At 32.8% G+C, this 17887-nt stretch overlaps 3 protein-coding genes across 5 annotated transcripts; 2 read left to right on the top strand and 1 right to left on the bottom strand.

Moving 5' to 3' along the window:
- Positions 1 to 864: 864 nt before the first annotated feature.
- Positions 865 to 2856, bottom strand: LOC120205358 (protein SRG1-like). Its single transcript, XM_039205249.1, has 4 exons — positions 2605 to 2856; positions 2176 to 2423; positions 1555 to 1879; positions 865 to 1116 (listed from the first exon to the last, which is right to left on the bottom strand). The coding sequence occupies exons 1-4, from the start codon at positions 2854 to 2856 to the stop codon at positions 865 to 867; spliced, it is 1077 nt and encodes a 358-aa protein (XP_039061180.1).
- Positions 2857 to 6289: 3433 nt separating this feature from the next.
- LOC120205365 (glycosyltransferase family 64 protein C4-like) lies at positions 6290 to 9070 on the top strand. The gene is made up of 5 exons (XM_039205260.1): positions 6290 to 6768; positions 7236 to 7632; positions 8110 to 8270; positions 8370 to 8440; positions 8764 to 9070. Exons 1-5 carry the CDS (start codon positions 6566 to 6568, stop codon positions 8922 to 8924), a joined length of 993 nt encoding a protein of 330 aa, XP_039061191.1. The 5' UTR covers positions 6290 to 6565; the 3' UTR covers positions 8925 to 9070.
- A 2151-nt stretch (positions 9071 to 11221) lies between these two features.
- On the top strand, positions 11222 to 16687 carry LOC120205364 (probable zinc metalloprotease EGY2, chloroplastic). Of its 3 annotated transcripts, none has more exons than XM_039205258.1 (12): positions 11222 to 11480; positions 11575 to 11638; positions 11904 to 12047; positions 12784 to 12834; positions 12921 to 13031; positions 13331 to 13405; positions 13491 to 13596; positions 13691 to 13784; positions 14253 to 14406; positions 15038 to 15245; positions 15569 to 15729; positions 16400 to 16687. In XM_039205258.1, exons 1-12 carry the CDS (start codon positions 11326 to 11328, stop codon positions 16649 to 16651), a joined length of 1575 nt encoding a protein of 524 aa, XP_039061189.1. In that variant the 5' UTR covers positions 11222 to 11325; the 3' UTR covers positions 16652 to 16687. The 3 variants fall into 3 exon arrangements, with proteins under 3 accessions (XP_039061189.1, XP_039061188.1, XP_039061190.1); XM_039205257.1 differs by having other exon boundaries at positions 11566 to 11638; XM_039205259.1 differs by lacking the exon at positions 11222 to 11480 and adding an exon at positions 12604 to 12670.
- Positions 16688 to 17887: the final 1200 nt, after the last annotated feature.

The following is a 17887-nucleotide window of genomic DNA, read 5'->3' as shown; positions in this document are numbered from 1 at the left end:
GGTTAGCCCGGGAATTCCATTACTGGTAATGCAAGATTATCAATAGTGAAATTTTTGGGGTATATTACCGGGAATGTCATTACCTCACTTTCCTTAGGTATTGTTGGATTATCGGCGTTTTGGACTAAAATGCCCTTAATTTTTTTTCTTTCAAAAATATCATTATTTTGTCATTGAATAATAAAAATTCTACGAAGGTTAAATTACAAATTTATCCTTAAACTATTTTAGATTTATAAAAAAATATATAATTAAAATTTTATATGAAGTTCAGGGATTAAAATAAAATTTTACCCTTTCATTAAACCTTTTTATATTTTCAATTTTGTAAAAAAAATTATATAAATTTTATGAATTTAATTTTTTTAAAGAAAATATATAAATATTTTACAACTTGTTAAAAAAACAAATATATAATAAGGACAATTTGGTCAAATATACATTCCAATAATCTTTTATTCTTTTAACCAAACACGGTAATCTTACATTCCTGCTAAGTCAACAAAATACAAAATACAACATTCCAGTAATCTTATTCCATGGTAATCTTACATTTCCACTGGTAATCTTACATTATGTGAACCAAACGCACCATAAGGGTAGATACCACTCCAACGTTATAACCAATTTACATGTAAAAGTTTCATTCTATTTGCATGCAATGGAATTCAAAGCAGTTATAGCTTAGAATTATTTTAAGGCGATCCATCCAAGATTGATCATCTACTCTTGATTTAAGGAGAAATAGGAAAAAATGTAATGATAAATATAAAGATTATTATTTGAAACACGAATATTATTTAACAGACCTAATTGCTTTATTTATTTCGTAGTTAAATAAGGAGAAACACAAGGTAGTGTTTACTACTTGTATAGCTTGACAAATTCAGTGTGAGATTTTCCTTGCATTTTCCTGGAAAATTTTTCCCTAACAAAATCAACATACTTGATATTTCTATACAGTTTGGGATGATTTTGGTCATCTATCATTGTCTCAAGTGGACCAATTTCTTGTTCATCATCTGGAAACATGAATGTTGCAATTGATATTCTTGGTTTCTTCTCATTTGTCACGCCTCTATGTTCAATGCTTTTGTACATTCCATTGCTTTGAATCTGAGAAAACAATAAACTAAAAAATTAGCATAAACAGTGGCAGATTCATAAATATTTTTAGGGTGGATAAACATATGTTTATAACATAAAATTTTTGAATGGGATAAACATAAACAAAATTTCAGGGTGACATGATTAATGTATCAACTAATTGAAGAAAATTCAGATTTCAATGGGCATGTGATTACCCTAATATGGATCCACTCTGGGACGAAGCTATATATAGTGTCCTAATTTTTTATCATTAAAAAGTATATAGAGATAAATACCAATATAAACCTTCAAATTTTGATTTATTTTGATTTTGTCCCTCCCATTTTCTATTGTTAGTTATATCATATCCCCTTGAATTAGAATCCTCTCTTGATCCTTGTATCCGTCACTAAGCATAAGGGCACCTAAAAGAAATTAAATTTAGCTGCAACTGATATAGGTTACCTCAGTGGCGTCGCCAACGTTGACGACAAGCGAATTTGGGACAGGTTTAACAGGGATCCATGCATCTTTGTGCTTGATTTGGAGGCCAGTAACTTGATCATCTTGCAACAACAAAGTGAAACTTGTGCCATCAGAGTGAGGGCTAATCCCAAGAACAATGTCAGGCCTCGCACAAATTGGGTAATAATTCATTCTTATGCCTTGTTTAAGCTCCCCTTGTAATCTTTTCAACCCATCCCTTTCTAACCCCATCAAAACTGAAAAGTTTGCTTGGATTTCCTCTGCTACCTTTTGCATTTCTCTCGAGTATTCTTCCAATGTTTCCCTGCGAACAAACACAATTCTACGAAAATCAATATCACATAAGAATATCGGATTCATATCGAATGCACGTTTTAGGAATTTGTGAGTAGAAAAATAATCTAAACGAAATTAACATGAAAGAGATCACATAAGAGGGGATATATAACGTTGTTTGGTTTGACTATCTTTATGGATGAGAGAAATAATACTTCAGTATAAAATTAAAGATCATAAATAATACAAATACATGATATATCATATATCCTAAAATTATATATATATAGTAATTAAATAGTGGTAAAGCAAGAATATTCGTACTTGAAACCTGGTAAAGTGAGGGGCCAGAACTTGTATTTCCTGTTTTCGGATGGAACAGTGATTAAATAAATCATGTCGGACCAATCAAGCTTTTGATTCTCAGATACTACAAAGTTTTGGCCATATCCTTGGATTTCATTTTCTGATTTTGCGTACTTGTTTTTCTCGTCAAGTGGAAGTTCATAGAAAGCTGACGCAGCTGCTTTCATCTTCTCCAGGAGCTCCTCTTTCACCCCATGATTTATCAACTGTTAAAAACAATTACAGGTGCAATCAAACTTGAACTGAATTCGAGAAGAGGTGTAATCAACTGCTCAAATGTAACATTATATACGATTTTGGAAAAAAAATCAAAACGGAACAACGAGAACAAATGGATACTTAGATATATTGTTTGCCCAAAAATATATGTTGGGAGATGGGGTTTACCTGGAAAAAGCCCCAGTCCTTGCAAGCAAGGTGCAGCTTCTTGATTTCATCTTCATCACCTTTGGCTAGAGAAGAGAAATCTATGAAAGGAATTTCAAGTGAATCAGCCAAATTCTCAGAAATGACTGGCCTATCCATATTTTCATGAACATATCTCTCGGGAACCGAGTGTAAATCACTCTTCACAATCTCCTGGATGCTTGGAACTGGCAAAGATTTACCCCAGTTGAATCTCTCACCTCCATTTTCCATTTTCTAGTTTTCTCAGGATTTATTTTATGAACGAATTGATACGAAAACAGGCTACTGTTTTTATGCTTACTTTGATGCTTTGTTCTTGTTTGATTGGATGAGTTTATATAACTTGACAAGCTCGGAAATTATTGCGTCATTATTATTTTATTTTTCAATCGTCAGTGGCGGTTATCTTTTTTGACCATATTGATACTTTATTATTTTATTTATGACGATTTGACGTCGAGAGAAAAAAATAATGATTTTGGATAACTTATGAACATCTATAAACTTATGTAATATATCAAGTGACATTCAACGTTGGCATTTAAATTATATTACAGTATTTATGTTGACTATTCAAACATGCATTGGGTTATAGAATATCCTTGAGTTAATTTGATGTTTGATTATTTCGTTTGTTTTATTATTAGAATTCAAGCCTACATCACTGCTCATTGCATAGATTTCCAGACATCGTTCTTGAAAAATAAAATATCCATTGAAAAAAAAACTAGGTTTTGTAATGATAGTTTCTAGACGTAAATTAATTTCCAACTATTATTTTCTTCATTTAGACATTGTAGTTGCAAGGATGTGACAACAGTTGGTCAGATTTTATAATTACTACTTATATTACACATATGTCGTAAATTTATTCCTTATACTTTAATTTGACCATTTTTAATTTTTATACTTTTTAGATTTTAGAATTTCAATCTTTATCTAAGCAATGAGCTTTAAATTTATAAAATTAAATTATATCATTAACCCTTATATTCTACGTTAGCTATAGATTCTATTCTTGTTCTAGAATTTGATAATTCTAAATTATATAAGGTATAACGGTAAAAGTAGCCCCCAACGTTTACTAAAATAATCATTTTAACCTTCAACGTTTCACTGTGGGACAAAAAGCTCTCTCTATAGATAAAAATCATTAGTTAACACACGATTAACGCTATGAAATAAGAGTTTTTTAACATAAAATGAAACGCTGAGGGCCAAAATGTCATAAAAAAGAATAAGAGATAAAGTGATTATTCTGTCAAGTATTAGGGGTTTTTTTGTCTTAAAATGAAATGTTGGAGGCTAAAATGCTCAAAAATAGAATAATAGGTAAAATGATCATTTTGATAAACTTTGGACTCTAATTTTGGCATTATGCAATTATATAATTTAATTATATTATATCTGTATTATTTTTATTTAATGTTAAAATTTAAAATTTTAAAAAAATATAGTTCTGAAAATTTGTCAAATTAAAATATACTTATTAAATTTATAATTTACGTATAATACATGTATTAACAAAATAGTTTTACCAAAACAATTCTCTGTAATCCCATCCCTAAAAACCGAGTACAATGTAAACTCGATAAAAACGAAGGACAATGTAAATCATAGCACGTGTCTTGATTTTGAAATTAGAGGGCTTTATAAGTCTAATCACGATCTGATTAATTTTGAAGTTCGTCAATAGACTTAATTAGCTCGCTACACTATTAAACAAATTATTACAAACTGTTTTTAGTCTGATGGTTAACACGCCTAGTGGTTGTTGATGTGGTGAATCATACCAAAACAGCATCGTTTTCGATACTAAATTTTAAGGGTGTATCAATCACCATTCAACTTTTAAGCCGTTTATTTTGTTTGATATTGCATTTTTTTACCGTCAAAGACAACCGATTATCCTCTTTCGGGCAAGATGGATATCAAAATGTTCTCATTTTCGGGGACGGAACATGGCCCCTAAAAAAATTAAAAATTACAGTTTAGTACTTTAAACTTTTTTAAAATTTTAATTTGCCCCCCCCACAAATTTTTTAGAAATTCATATAAAACTTAATTTTTTTTAATATTCTTAATTAAACCCTCCCATAATTTTAAAAAAATTCATTAGCTTCTCAAAATTTTAAAAAATTGAGTTATACCCCAATATTTTTTTGAAAATAAATAAATAAATTGTACCTTAATTTTTTTTGAATATTTTAATTTGAACCTCTAAATTTTTTAAAGTTTTAAGTTGGACACCCCAAATTATATCGCCAAATTCCACCATTGCTCATTTCACTCCTCTTTCTTACTCATAGGATTGGTATTTTACAAAACCCACAAAAATTCATTTAAAAATTTTACGTATTAATAATGCAATTTCTTTCAATGACTATCTGATAAGGCTAATTGTGACTTGTGAGGTTTGTTGTTTGTCTTCTCGAAATATTGTTTCTCATCAAGTCATCGTTCGTATTTTTAAACAAACACTTCAAATCTCGTAAATCTAAGAAGCCTCTAAACATCTAAAAATAATAGATTTTTTATTTAATTATATCGATTTTGAGTGAGTTTTGTAAAAAACTAATCATAAGAGAATAAAGATGAGTGAAATACAAATATTTTGGTACCGATTCTACTGTGAAAAACAATAAGTGAGGGGTGATAACTGACTACTGACGGCAACCAAAAAGAACAATCTCAAAAAAGTGAAATGTTTAAAAGTTCAATGACAAAATGATATACCCTTAAAGATTAGTGTTCAAAACGATATAATTTTGAAATTAAAGAACTAGATCGATTAGTGTTCAAAACGATATAATTTTGAAATTAAAGAGCTTATCAAGTGTGTTATGTTTTAGTGTAAATTGTGTAACATTTTATGTTGCAATTGAAAATATTACATTCTATACAATAAATCATAAAAATTACATAATCATGAAAATTACAACCTAATAAATTATCGTCAAGAAAGTCATGTAACATTCTAGATTGTATTTAAAATTATTACTAATTGTGTAATTAAAAAAACTAATAATATTTTAAGTTAAAACTCATTGTAATATAACATTATGATTTGTAAACAAAATTATCATCAATTTTATACATTTTAAAATAAGTAATATAAATTTTAGATTAAAGCAGTCAAAAATTAATCTTTAGGTTTCCTACTCGCATCATAACTAAGGAAAATTCTACCGTGCGACAGTCTTAATATACAACTAAGGAAATGTACTAACGGTTTTGTTATTATTTTTTTAATAAAACCGGTAAAAATTTACTTAAAATATTACTTAAAATTTACTTAAAATATGTTAACAAAATCGATAAAACTCCAAATAATAACAAATCAATAAAAATAATAAAATTTTAGGTAATTTTTTATCGATTTTATTCAAAAAATAATAACAAAATCTATAACATATTTCCTTAACCATCCACGTGAGACTTTCTCTAGAACTAGCGGCAAATAACCAACAGATTTAAATCTAACGGTTGTCATGACCTTTCTTTCACGTCAACGTATCTTTTCTTCTATCAGGACATGATAAATCTTAAAAAGAAACGAACTACATACAGTGGAATGGACGGGAAAACGTAAGAGCACATCAACATCTCAGTTTCAACCAATAATATCCTACCACGTGTTATCCTTGTATCCATCTTTTGGACTCCATTTCCTTAACCTCCTGCACATCACTACACCCTATTATTCTCCCCCCTTCCCTGCCTCCTTCCTCCGGTTCTCCCGCTCCGGCGAGAATCATCCCTTGATCTCATCGCACCGGAACCAAATAAGATACTTTGTAACATAATAATAACCGGATGAGGTTTTCAGTTTCGTGATTCGGGCTCCATTCAGACTCACACCCCTTGAGTTGGGACAGACTCAGTCTTCTTGTAAGGAAAAATTAAGGAAGATATTGAGGAATTTCAGAGGTAGAAGGCGATGAGGGGAAGTTTACCGATTAGCCGTCGATCGGTTTTCAAGTGGCGTCAAGTTGCGATCGGGACCCTTGGATCGGCCAAGATCATGTTCCTTATCTTAGGTTGTCTCGCGTTAACTATACTCGCCGTCGCCAACCGAAACCGCACCGGTTCTTCTTCGTTGATGGGATGGACCGGTGACGTTGACCGCTCTTATTCTCCAAGGTGCGTTTCGCTATTACTATAGAATAACATTTTAAAAAAAATTATGAAAAGCCCCCTCAGGTTATAAAGTTCTTTAAAGTGTTTTTATTTATGGAAATTTAAATATTTCATAAACTATAACAACAGTTAGGATCTAAGACTTAACCTGTTTCAGCTGAAATTGTTGAGAAATGATTGATTATTTAAACTTAAAATTTAAGTTAATTTTTAGTGTTTATTCTGTTAGATCTTTAATGAAGATTCTGGTTTAGGAAAGTTGATCTTTTAAAAGATTTTTATCCCCTAATGTATATTGAACTCAAACAAAACCTTTTTGAGCTTAAATTGTTATTAAAGAAAATGTCAAAAGTTGATTGATATTACAGTTGACAATCGAAATCTGTTGAAGGCATTTACTGACAAATTTCCCAAATTTGATAATAAAGTGATGATGTTCACTACTGGATTGTATAATCTTTTCTATACAGGGGAAGATACTCGATTGTAATGAATACATGGAAAAGATATGATCTCTTGAAGAAGTCGATTTCCCACTACGTTTCTTGTCCAAAGCTCGATTCAATACATATTGTATGGAGCGAGCCGGATCCTCCATCCGATTCGCTTAAGAGATATCTTAATCATGTTGTGCGGTTGAACTCTAGAAAGGATCAACAAGTTGAGTTGGTATTTGATATCAATAAAGAAGATAGCTTGAACAACAGATTTAAAGAAATTAAGGATTTGAGGACGGATGCGGTTTTCTCGATTGATGATGATATTATATTCCCTTGCTCTTCCGTGGAGTTTGCTTTCACTGTTTGGCAAAGTGCCCCAGATACAATGGTGGGATATGTTCCTCGTATGCATTGGGTGGATCGAAAGGTACGCTATGCTTCTGTCTTGCAGTTTCGTAGATTTTGATTTTAGTCTTCCTGTAGCCTCTTCTTATCGGTTTCTTTTGTTAAGTTTTATGGTCACAGAGCTACTGACTTGTCGAGATATGCCTATATGACAATATATGGCTCTAAGCCTCATTATTGTTGTCAATGTTCTTCGTTAGAATTTCTTGCAACTTAAACATGTAACTATAAGCCTTGACTACAAGTCTAAAACTCATGCTATTGATTCATCGAAATGGCTTAATGTCTTAGATCTTGAAGTTTCCATTTCTTCGGTTCTGCTTTGATTGATGAAAGTTCCCGTATACATTGAGAAGTTTAGCTTATAGCTTTGTCCATGTATCGACTAATGAGTTGAATTCTGACACTTGTTAAACCCTTTTTCTGTTGTAAGAAATTAGAGGATCATATCCAAATTACACAATAGAAGAACCTTCTTGATTTGTTCATCTTGATGCAGAAAGGAAATGGTAAATACAAATATGGCGGATGGTGGTCCGTTTGGTGGACTGGTTCATACAGCATGGTACTCTCAAAGATTGCCTTCTTCCACAAGAAGTATCTCAAACTTTACACTGATGAGATGCCAGCATCAATTAAAGAATACATAACCAAGAACAGGTCCTTTTTCATTTACTACTATTGCAGACTTTTAAAATGTTTTGCATCTTAAATGTTTATTAATTATTATTATACTAACTCCAATGCTGAATTCACCAGGAATTGCGAAGATATCGCGATGTCATTTCTAGTTGCAAATGCAACTAGTACTCCTCCCATATGGGTTAAAGGTAATATTCAAACGAGTCTTCATCTATACCGTATTTTTCTTTCCCTTTTACAATGCTCATGATAAAATGATTGGTGGCATATACATTAAAAAGAACCTTTAAAAAATAGAAAGCGGCAGCAATTAAGTAGTAATCACAAGAGTCTATACGGACATGCCTGTATTGCCTGTTTGTATAAATGCTGCACTGTAGTTGCTCGTTTATAAGCTGAGCCGTACATGTAGAAATGAATTCAACTGATTTTAGCAAAAGCTCTGCATGTTTGTGTTTGATTACAGCTCCATGGATATATGTTAAATTGAATTCATGTGGTCCAATGGTAGGGAAAATATTTGAGATGGGTTCAACTGGCATTAGCAGCATAGGAGGTCACAGTGAAAGAAGAACCGAATGTGTTAACAAGTTTGTGGGTGAGTTCAAACGAATGCCCTTAGTGCCAACTAATATGAAGGCTATCGACGGCCGCGACAGTTGGTTTTGGTGATGCCAGAGTTCCAAAATTTCCACCCATTTAGCTCAATCACGGTGAGTCTGTAGAATATTTGGATTTTGATGTAGGCTTTAATATGTTTTGAGGATTGACCTGTATTTGTGTATGATTTTCGTGTATTATTATCACGTTCATGTTTAGCACTTCACCAATTTAGATTTGACTAGGTAGTACTTGATTCTTTTCCCCAGATTAATGATTTCCAAGCCGATGTTAAAAAAGGTAGCTCGAAACCATTGAAATGAAAATCGACTTATTTGGCTATACAGATTATAGAACCGGAAATTTTCAAAAGCTCGGTCTGCCTTGGCCGCTACCCTTCCATTTTGAATGCAAAAAATAATAATGATAATGATAATAATAATAATAATAAAATCATAAAGTAAATAATTCTCAACTTTCGGAGGCAATGGAAGCACAAATCAAAAGTGATCAAATCACATATCGTCATCAGACACGATTGTCAGAGCATTGGGTGAAGAAGACAAACGAGCAATTGGGAATTTAGGGATTGAAATGAAAAGATGTTAAAGGATTCGAATTGAACCAAATGAAGAGAAGGAATAGAAATTGAGCAGCCAAACAGCGTCGTTCTTATAATGAAGACTGATGAGTTTATGATATAAGCATTGAAGAGATTGGATTACACACTCAGCCCAACAACTGAAGAAAGAGAGATGGACCTGGAGAAGCCCAAACCGACTGAGTCACCATAGCTCATCACAACCTAGCAATGTATTAGGAGGAAAGGACGAGTTAGTTTTGTAAAAAAATAACTTCTCTGTACTGGAAGGTCTATATATCCTGAAAATGCTTGTATGCAAAAACACGTTTGAATGAATGAATTATTTGTTCTCAATTCTCTCTATTTCTGAAACCTAATATTCTTAAAATTCCTAAGAGTTCGATCACTCACAGCCCTAGTTGTGATATCGATCTTAAGTAAGATACAATACCTCCATTGTCATAAACAAACATGACAAGAAGACCATATTAAAAGGGCCTAATTACAAGCTTGGCAAGAAGTGCAGCCTTAGAAGGCCCAACCTTCTTGATGAGTGTTAATTTCAACACATAGCAATCTTGGTTGGAATATTGAGGTACCTGAAATGCTATGGATATTTAATTATACAAACCAATCACTAATTATAACACGCAAAAGCTGAAAATTATATTGATAATAATAACTACCACGCCAGTAGTACCTTAAGTAGGGGTGAGGTAATAGACTAAATATATATATATATATATATTGATTTTTTATTATTTAATTTAAATATACATTTTTTATAAAAATACTTGTCACATTTTTTGTGTGTCAAGATGTGTCGTAATAAAAAATATAAATAATCGTGAAAAAAATAATATTTTTGTGACGACTAGTGATAATTCTAGAAACCATTTATTATAAATTCTAGTGACTACATTTAATAATTTTAATAATTATTCTTAATGTCACTAAAAATATATTTTGTTGCAGCGCAACTTAAATTTTGGATCGTTACAAAAGGAAACTCTGTGAGGGAGAAAGTGGTGGGTATGCATGATACAAAGAGTATATGTTTAAGGGTAGTGTTTCAGTATCATGAGGTGATACCCATATGAACTTTTGGTAAATCAATGCAAGAAAAAAGTATTTTTTTTATAATTATCGGTATTCAATTTATTAATCAATTATTTTAGATTGAATATTGTAAAAACAAGAAAAAATAACTTTTAATGCTCGATGATGTTAACTTGTGGATGCGAAAATAATTGTTTCAAATGATTTAGGTGTTTTTATTTTGTCCATATAGATAGACTTGTAATTAATATTTAAATAAAAAAATAAAATAACTGTTTAATCTGTTGGAACCTATGCTTGGGGTGAGAAAATGAAAAATAATAGTAATAAATAAAAGAGTTAAATATGTTTTTGAACACTAAAATTGTACCTTAATATCACTTGCATAACTAAAGAATAACCGATACTAATGTTATAGAAATATTCTTATTTTTAGAATTATAATATTTACTTCATTCTAACATTAAAAAAATCAATATATAAAACATACGTGAAATTATTAAAAAGATATATTTTTTAAAAAATAAAATATTAAGATATTGTTTGAAATATCTAAGCATCCACTCAAGATTGAGATTCTCGTCAAGTAGAACACGACTGAGAACAATCCACGTAAGTTGATAATACAGGTGTCTGAAGACAATTGGTTCATAGGTTCCCATAAATATCTTCATCTCGCGGTTACTCCTTACAAGAAACGGAAAAAGGGATAAGACTCGGAAGAAATAAAAACCCAAACTCTCTTTCCCTAAAATGCTTTGATTTTTGGCAATGGAATTGAATTAAACTCTCACTGAGGAATTTGGATATAATTAAAAAAAGAAAAGAAAAATGAATTTAGCAGCAAGTTTTCGCCTCAACTCTGGTGTCTTATCTCAATGTAGCACTTGTTGTGATCTTCGGCTTCAGCCATTGTTGTCTTCTTCGAGCTTTGCCAACTTGCAACGGTGTCGTTTGAGGAATTTGAAGTTTCCCCGCATCTACAGGTTGCTCTTTTTCTTATAATTTCATTTTTAAATATTTCTACTAAAGAAGAAAAATTACTGAATTAATTCTTTTTTTCCCTTATAGATTTTGCAGGAGAAGAGAGATTTTTTGTAGAGTCACGCACACAGAAACTCAACCGGATAATAATAATGACGAGGTAATTAGTTTGTCACTAAAATTAGTTCCATTAAAAAAAATCTTTTTTGTTTTCTGTGTTGATAAATTTTTGGAATTATTGCATTATTCACTGGTAAATCTAACCTTGAAGGTATGAGCTATCCTCGGCAAATCATATTTCTACTTTTTAAATGAAGTCAACATGTGATATTTTTGCAATTTTGAATCCAGCAGTAAGCTCAATATGGTTTATTTTTGGATGAAAAGGAAAACGATCTTTGATATAATATGTTGTACGTCTGTAGGAGGAAGATAAGCATGAAAGTGGAGAAAAGCCGGCAACTACTGATTCTGCAGAGGAAAACGATTCCCAGATTGATTTGCCGCCCATAAATGTCAATCAAATAAGCAATAATGATGCAGAAACTCCAGCTCAAGGTGCTGTCCAGGTATTAAATTTCTATTCAGTGTTAGTATTTGTATAGTGACAGAATAGGGCAATAGGCAAGTCCCTACATTACTTGGTTCTGAACTAGAGATGGTATTCTACGTGTGCTTGTATATTTCATGTCTTATAGTTGTGTTTAAGAAATTATATATTTAGACAAAATTTGATAGTTAATAATCCATATTGTTACATATAATTTGACACATTCTGCTATTCATGTTGTGTTCATGTTACATTTTTCGTGTTGTGTCCTGCTCATGCCTGTATGATCCATCATGTCCAAACTTGTCAGGTCTGTCTCAATGGAATATCATTCTAGTGTGCTTTTTAAAGGCCACTTAGATAGATTTCATGTACATCGCCTTAAAATCTTAACTTTGGCTGATTTTTAATCTCATTTTATCTATTTCGACGAATATCTTTTCATCCAACTGAAAGCTAGACAGTAATTTAGCTATAGCTATAACTAGCATTATGTTGTATTTGAATATTGGTATAGGAGTAAGAACCTTCAAATATCTGGAAAAACTTAGAAATTTTGAGCATACCCTTGCCAGATACATATCCATCCGAAACTCACCTCTGAACCTAAGCATCATTTCTGGCTCCTGCAGTACCTACAATCTGAAGTATTTTAGTACATCACTACCACATTCACCTTCAATTTTTTGCACTATGCAAGACATCAATTCATAGCTTGTTTGGCCTTTATTACATCAGGAGTTTGTTTGATACAGGAGGTTGATGCTAACGAAGTTACTAGTGGATCGCCTCTGCCAGGTGTGAAGGTGATCATGATGCTGTATTGCTCACTAGGCTGGACATGAAATATCTCTTCCCGCTTCTTTTACATCTTCCCTTGTTTCCTGAACAGCCACAGCAACTGGATGAATCAATGAGGATTCCAAAGGAGACCATTGACATTCTTAAGGATCAAGTATTTGCATTTGATACTTTCTTTGTGACGAGCCAGGAACCGTATGAGGTGTGTTAGCTATTTGGATAGTTCTAGGCTTCCTTGATCCTTCCTTTTTTTCCCCTTTCAAACATGCATCTGAAGAATCTGAAGGGGCTGACATCAAGTAAAGTTGCCTCAAGTAGTTATCTTCCGCAACTTAAATTCACAACATTTTCATGGAGATACTAACATTTAAAAACATTGTTATAGGTTGAACTTCTCTTCTGATAGGTGTTGAATTATCTTTGAGAATAAGGTAACGTTAAAAAATAGCAATTTTATTTATTTTTCTCATTTATGTTCTTGTTTACTGTAATATTTGATAGGGTGGAGTATTATTCAAAGGAAATTTGCGAGGACAGGCTGCTAGAAGTTATGAAAAGATATCAACTAGGATGCAGGTATGTTAACTCTGCTTCTTCCATTGTACAATCCTGGAGGCTAATGGCTGATTCTGTATTTAATTTCTTCTAAATCAATATACAGAACAAATTTGGTGATGAATATAAGGCTTTCCTTCTTATCAATCCAGAAGATGATAAACCAGTTGCGGTTGTTGTTCCAAAAACGACTTTGCAACCAGAGACAACTGGTAATTCGCTATGCTATTATCTTATCAAAAGTTTAACACCGTCTCATGTCATATGTCAAAATAATTCTGTAAGACTAAAGTATCCCTTTTGCAGCTGTCCCTGAATGGTTAGCAGCTGGGGCTTTTGGTCTGGTTACCTTGTTTACGCTACTTCTTCGGAATGTGCCTGCACTGCAGTCCAACTTATTGTATGCTTTTCTATCAATTTTTCTCTATGAAATCTTACACATTAACAGTGGTGTGCTCTTTGAATCATAACCAAAGCATAAGCAAGAGAAAACTGCTACTATTTAAGCTGTTTTCCCTTGCGATTATAATGTTTTAAACTTGTAGCAAGCTCATAAATACCTATTTGATTGATCATTCTGTTTGAGTATTTCAAGATGATGAATAGTACATTAGACTTGTCACTGCAAGTTTAATTTTTTTTGGCATATCTGTCCTAGATTTCTTGACTAAGATTCTTCTCTCTCGTCCTCTCTTGCAGTGAGGACTCCATTCTATCGTTATTATTTTCTCTTGTTTCTAGTTATACTTGAGTTGATTGATTCCCATTTTTTCCTTTATTTCCCTTTTCTTAGAATTATGACAAAGTTCTATCAGATAATTCAGTTTGTCTCATTGCATTACTGCCTTTGGTATTGTTAATGGTCCAGATCAACATTTGATAATCTCAACTTGTTATCGAATGGTCTACCTGGTGCCTTTGTTACTGCACTTCTTCTGGGGGTACATGAATTGGGCCACATCTTAGTAGCAAAGAGCACAGAAGTTAAGCTTGGCGTCCCATACTTTGTTCCAAGTTGGCAGGTGATATATATGGTTCTTTTCATTAATCCTTTGTTTTAAAACAAACTACTTCTCTTTTTCTTCCTCTTTTGAGTTCCTATTAGTCGGCACCCTATATTTTTGTTGCAATCTAGTGTGGAAATCATAGATAAGAACAGTACTATATACCTTTACCTCTATTTTTATCTACATTACTCAAATGGTGTGAGTGTCAGATAAGGGTATCTGTTTCATGAGTATGTCCTTTTTTTTCACAATTTTTTCCATATACTTTGAGAATCCGTAGAGGGCCATATATCCGTGTCCATATCCAAATATATGTTGCACAGAGTGTTGGATGAAGATGCTTAAAGAAAAATGAAGAATCAGTGAACACTCCGCGTGACATTTCCAATTTTTCTATACCATGTAGATCCCAAAGCATTTAACCTCTTTAATTTATTTAGTGAAGCAGAAGTAGCCGATCTTGAAGGAGTTTGTATGACAAACATCCTTTTTACCTGACACCAGTATCACTTTGCTTCCTATGACTACAGTATCTATTTATGAATTCATAAATTGCAACCGTTTTCCCTACTTTTTCTGAACTAAGGGATGTGGATGTTTTATGAATATGAATGTCCTACGTCTAATGGACTTTGTTTGATGGCAGATAGGTTCTTTTGGTGCCATAACAAGGATAAAAAATATTGTACCCAACCGTGAAGACCTTCTCAAGGTTGCTGCAGCTGGACCTTTGGCTGGCTTTTCTTTGGGTTTTGTTCTATTCCTTCTAGGTTTCATCTTGCCTCCTAGTGATGGTATTGGAGTTGTTGTTGATGCTTCTGTGTTTCATGAATCATTTCTTGCCGGTGGTGTAGGTAAGGACTTATATTGCTCCGACTCTTCAATTTTCTTAAAGTACTCATGTTGGATACCTGTGCCTGACACAGATTCGATTCCAATTTTATGAAAGAAACTTGTAAACAGTTGAGGATACCCATATCTGACACTCATATCCGAATCAAATAACATAGGAATATATATGTCAGAATGGTGATTGATCTTTTGATGTTCCACTGTAAAGCCTTAACTTGTGGTGCATTTGCAGTCATTTTCTTCCTTAGCTCAAGCATTATATACTTTTCAGCAATCAGTTAATGATTTGATGTATTCTGATGGTGAGCTTCCTCTCCTTTTAAAGCAAAGCTGCTTCTAGGTGATGTACTGAAGGAAGGCACTCCTATATCAGTTAACCCACTTGTACTTTGGGCATGGGCTGGACTTCTCATTAATGCTATCAACAGCATCCCTGCAGGGGAGCTAGACGGGGGCCGAATCTCCTTTTCCATATGGGGAAGAAAGGTACTTCATTTCTAGTTAAAACAAATGAATTAGACTTAATGTTACTCAAGTTTGGGTATGAATGTTGGATATGGGTATATATAATCTGCTGCAGGTATATTCAAATATGAAAGTTTTTTGTGTTTGGAAAGGCTTCAATATGCCCAAGACATGAGAATCAGACAATTATATCAAGAAGAATAGAAGTCTAAGCAACTTAAAAATTAGGGTAAACTACATATTTAATCACCCAATTATCCCCACAGTTCCATTTTGGTCATCAAACTAGTTTTTTTCAAAATCATACCTAAACTTATATTTTTGTTCCATTTTGGTGACCCGCCATTAAAAATTAAATAGAACTGCTGCCGTAATATTTTTTTTAGTTTTTTCCAATGATGACATGACATTACCTTATGGTGACACGTCAGCATCGCCGTTAATTTTTTAACTGCGGATGACTAAAATGAAACAAAAATATAAGTTATAAAAAAGCAATTAGTTGAGTGACCAAAACAGACTTTAAACAGGGGTTCGGGGATATGATCTAGGACCATCCAAATATATGGAAAAAAAATATGGTAGTTAAAAGGTTTTCATACCAAACAGACTTTAAACTCCACCTAAAGTAGAGATTAACATATTGTGGAATAACCAAGAGTAGAGATTAACCAAGTTTGTAATTGAACAGGCTTCAACTCGCTTAACATCGCTCTCCATTGCGCTGCTAGGACTGTCTTCTTTGTTCAACGATGTGGCGTTTTACTGGGTAGTTCTCATATTCATCTTGCAAAGAGGGCCCATTGCACCACTGTCGGAGGAAATCACTGATCCTGATAACAAGTATGTTGCTCTTGGAGTTTTAGTTTTGATATTGGGATTGCTTGTTTGCTTACCTTATCCATTCCCTTTCAATTATGACTCCATTACTACAGATTTATAGTGATATACTTAGTTTATAGAATCAAACTTTGGATTATACTTTCTTTGAAACATACTTGTCATGCCTTTGAAAGATCATACAAATTGTTTTGTAAAGTTATTGTTATTACATGCAAGGATTTAAAATGACTAATTTTTTAGAGTGATGGCTAGTTATTTTCCAAGTGCCACATATGGTATTTGGTTGAACAAAAGTTTTTAACGGTGGGTATAAAAAAAAACTCTAAACTAAACGTTAGGTATTGATTATAAAAAAAATAAAGTTTGAGTACCAAAATGGAATAAAAGTAATAGTATAAGTACTAAACGTGTAGTTTATCCTATTATTTAACATGAAGTAAAATATAAATTGAAAAAAATATATACTTGCATAAAACGATAAATCTTCAAAATTATGCTAATTCATCTCTAATGGCTGCTCCTTAACAAAAAATTTCACCTTAATTTCACTCAATATTACTTTTTTTCTAACTCAAACATTATTTTTTCACATATGTTCCTCCTAATATTTTTCCCTCCAACATATTCTTTCACCTACACTTCAACCCCTTATATAGCTGAAATCAGCCTTAACAAGAGCCTGCCCGTGATCAGCTTGCACGTTTGTCTGTGATGCCTTTACATGGAGGGTCGGCCCAATACATGTATCATATCAGCCTTAGCCCATGACAATATGTTTGAGGAGGACATCAAGTTTGGGGGACTATAACCTAATTTACCCAAAAAATACGAAATCATGACAAACAAATAAATTAAATTCGAAAACTAAACCCTCAGATGATTAATTTACAAAAGGGTTCTCAAGTTTGGGGGACTATAACTTAATTTACCCAAAAAATTTAATATGAAACCTAAACTCATGCATACAAAACACCCACACAGCCGCTCAGTCCCATTCTTCTCTCTTCTTCCCCACGATAACACACCGTCTAAAACAGAGCCTCCATCGCTGCCATCCACGGCACATCCCACTCCAAAAGGACCCATGGCCGACGCTAGGCCACCACACGCCGATGGCCACCCCTCGCATTCCTTCTTTGTTCTCGAACGATATGCTTCAAACGATGAAGCCCTTACATTTAAGGTAAGACCGAATAATCTCCCCCCTCTCTTCACTTTGTTTTTTTCTCTCAAGCTTTTGCCTAAGATTTTCATACCTAACCTGACTACTCCTCTCTTCCTAATCTCTAGACTTAATTTTATTTTGAAAATTTTACTAAGCTTAATCTTACCTTTT

This window comes from Hibiscus syriacus, unplaced genomic scaffold (genome assembly GCF_006381635.1).
Source record: "Hibiscus syriacus cultivar Baekdansim isolate YM2019G1 unplaced genomic scaffold, ASM638163v2 tig00012374_pilon, whole genome shotgun sequence".
Classification (NCBI taxonomy): Eukaryota; Viridiplantae; Streptophyta; class Magnoliopsida; order Malvales; family Malvaceae; genus Hibiscus; species Hibiscus syriacus.
Note: the sequence above shows the minus strand (reverse complement) of the source record. Positions and strands in the feature narration are given on the sequence as shown.

Bases quoted from the DNA above. Each gene is read 5' to 3' on its own strand.
- LOC120205364 (XM_039205257.1), top strand. From the start codon at position 11,326: ATGAATTTAGCAGCAAGTTTTCGCCTCAACTCTGGTGTCTTATCTCAA. The intron at 13,597-13,690 runs GTAATTCGCTAT...TCCCTTTTGCAG, and splicing joins TTTGCAACCAGAGACAACTG to CTGTCCCTGAATGGTTAGCA. The intron at 14,407-15,037 runs GTGATATATATG...GTTTGATGGCAG, and splicing joins ACTTTGTTCCAAGTTGGCAG to ATAGGTTCTTTTGGTGCCAT.
- LOC120205365 (XM_039205260.1), top strand. From the start codon at position 6,566: ATGAGGGGAAGTTTACCGATTAGCCGTCGATCGGTTTTCAAGTGGCGT. The intron at 6,769-7,235 runs GTGCGTTTCGCT...TTTTCTATACAG, and splicing joins GACCGCTCTTATTCTCCAAG to GGGAAGATACTCGATTGTAA. The intron at 8,441-8,763 runs GTAATATTCAAA...GTCCAATGGTAG, and splicing joins TCCTCCCATATGGGTTAAAG to GGAAAATATTTGAGATGGGT.
- LOC120205358 (XM_039205249.1), bottom strand. From the start codon at position 2,856: ATGGAAAATGGAGGTGAGAGATTCAACTGGGGTAAATCTTTGCCAGTT. The intron at 2,424-2,604 runs GTAAACCCCATC...TGTTTTTAACAG, and splicing joins AGGACTGGGGCTTTTTCCAG to TTGATAAATCATGGGGTGAA. The intron at 1,880-2,175 runs GTACGAATATTC...GTTTGTTCGCAG, and splicing joins CTCACTTTACCAGGTTTCAA to GGAAACATTGGAAGAATACT.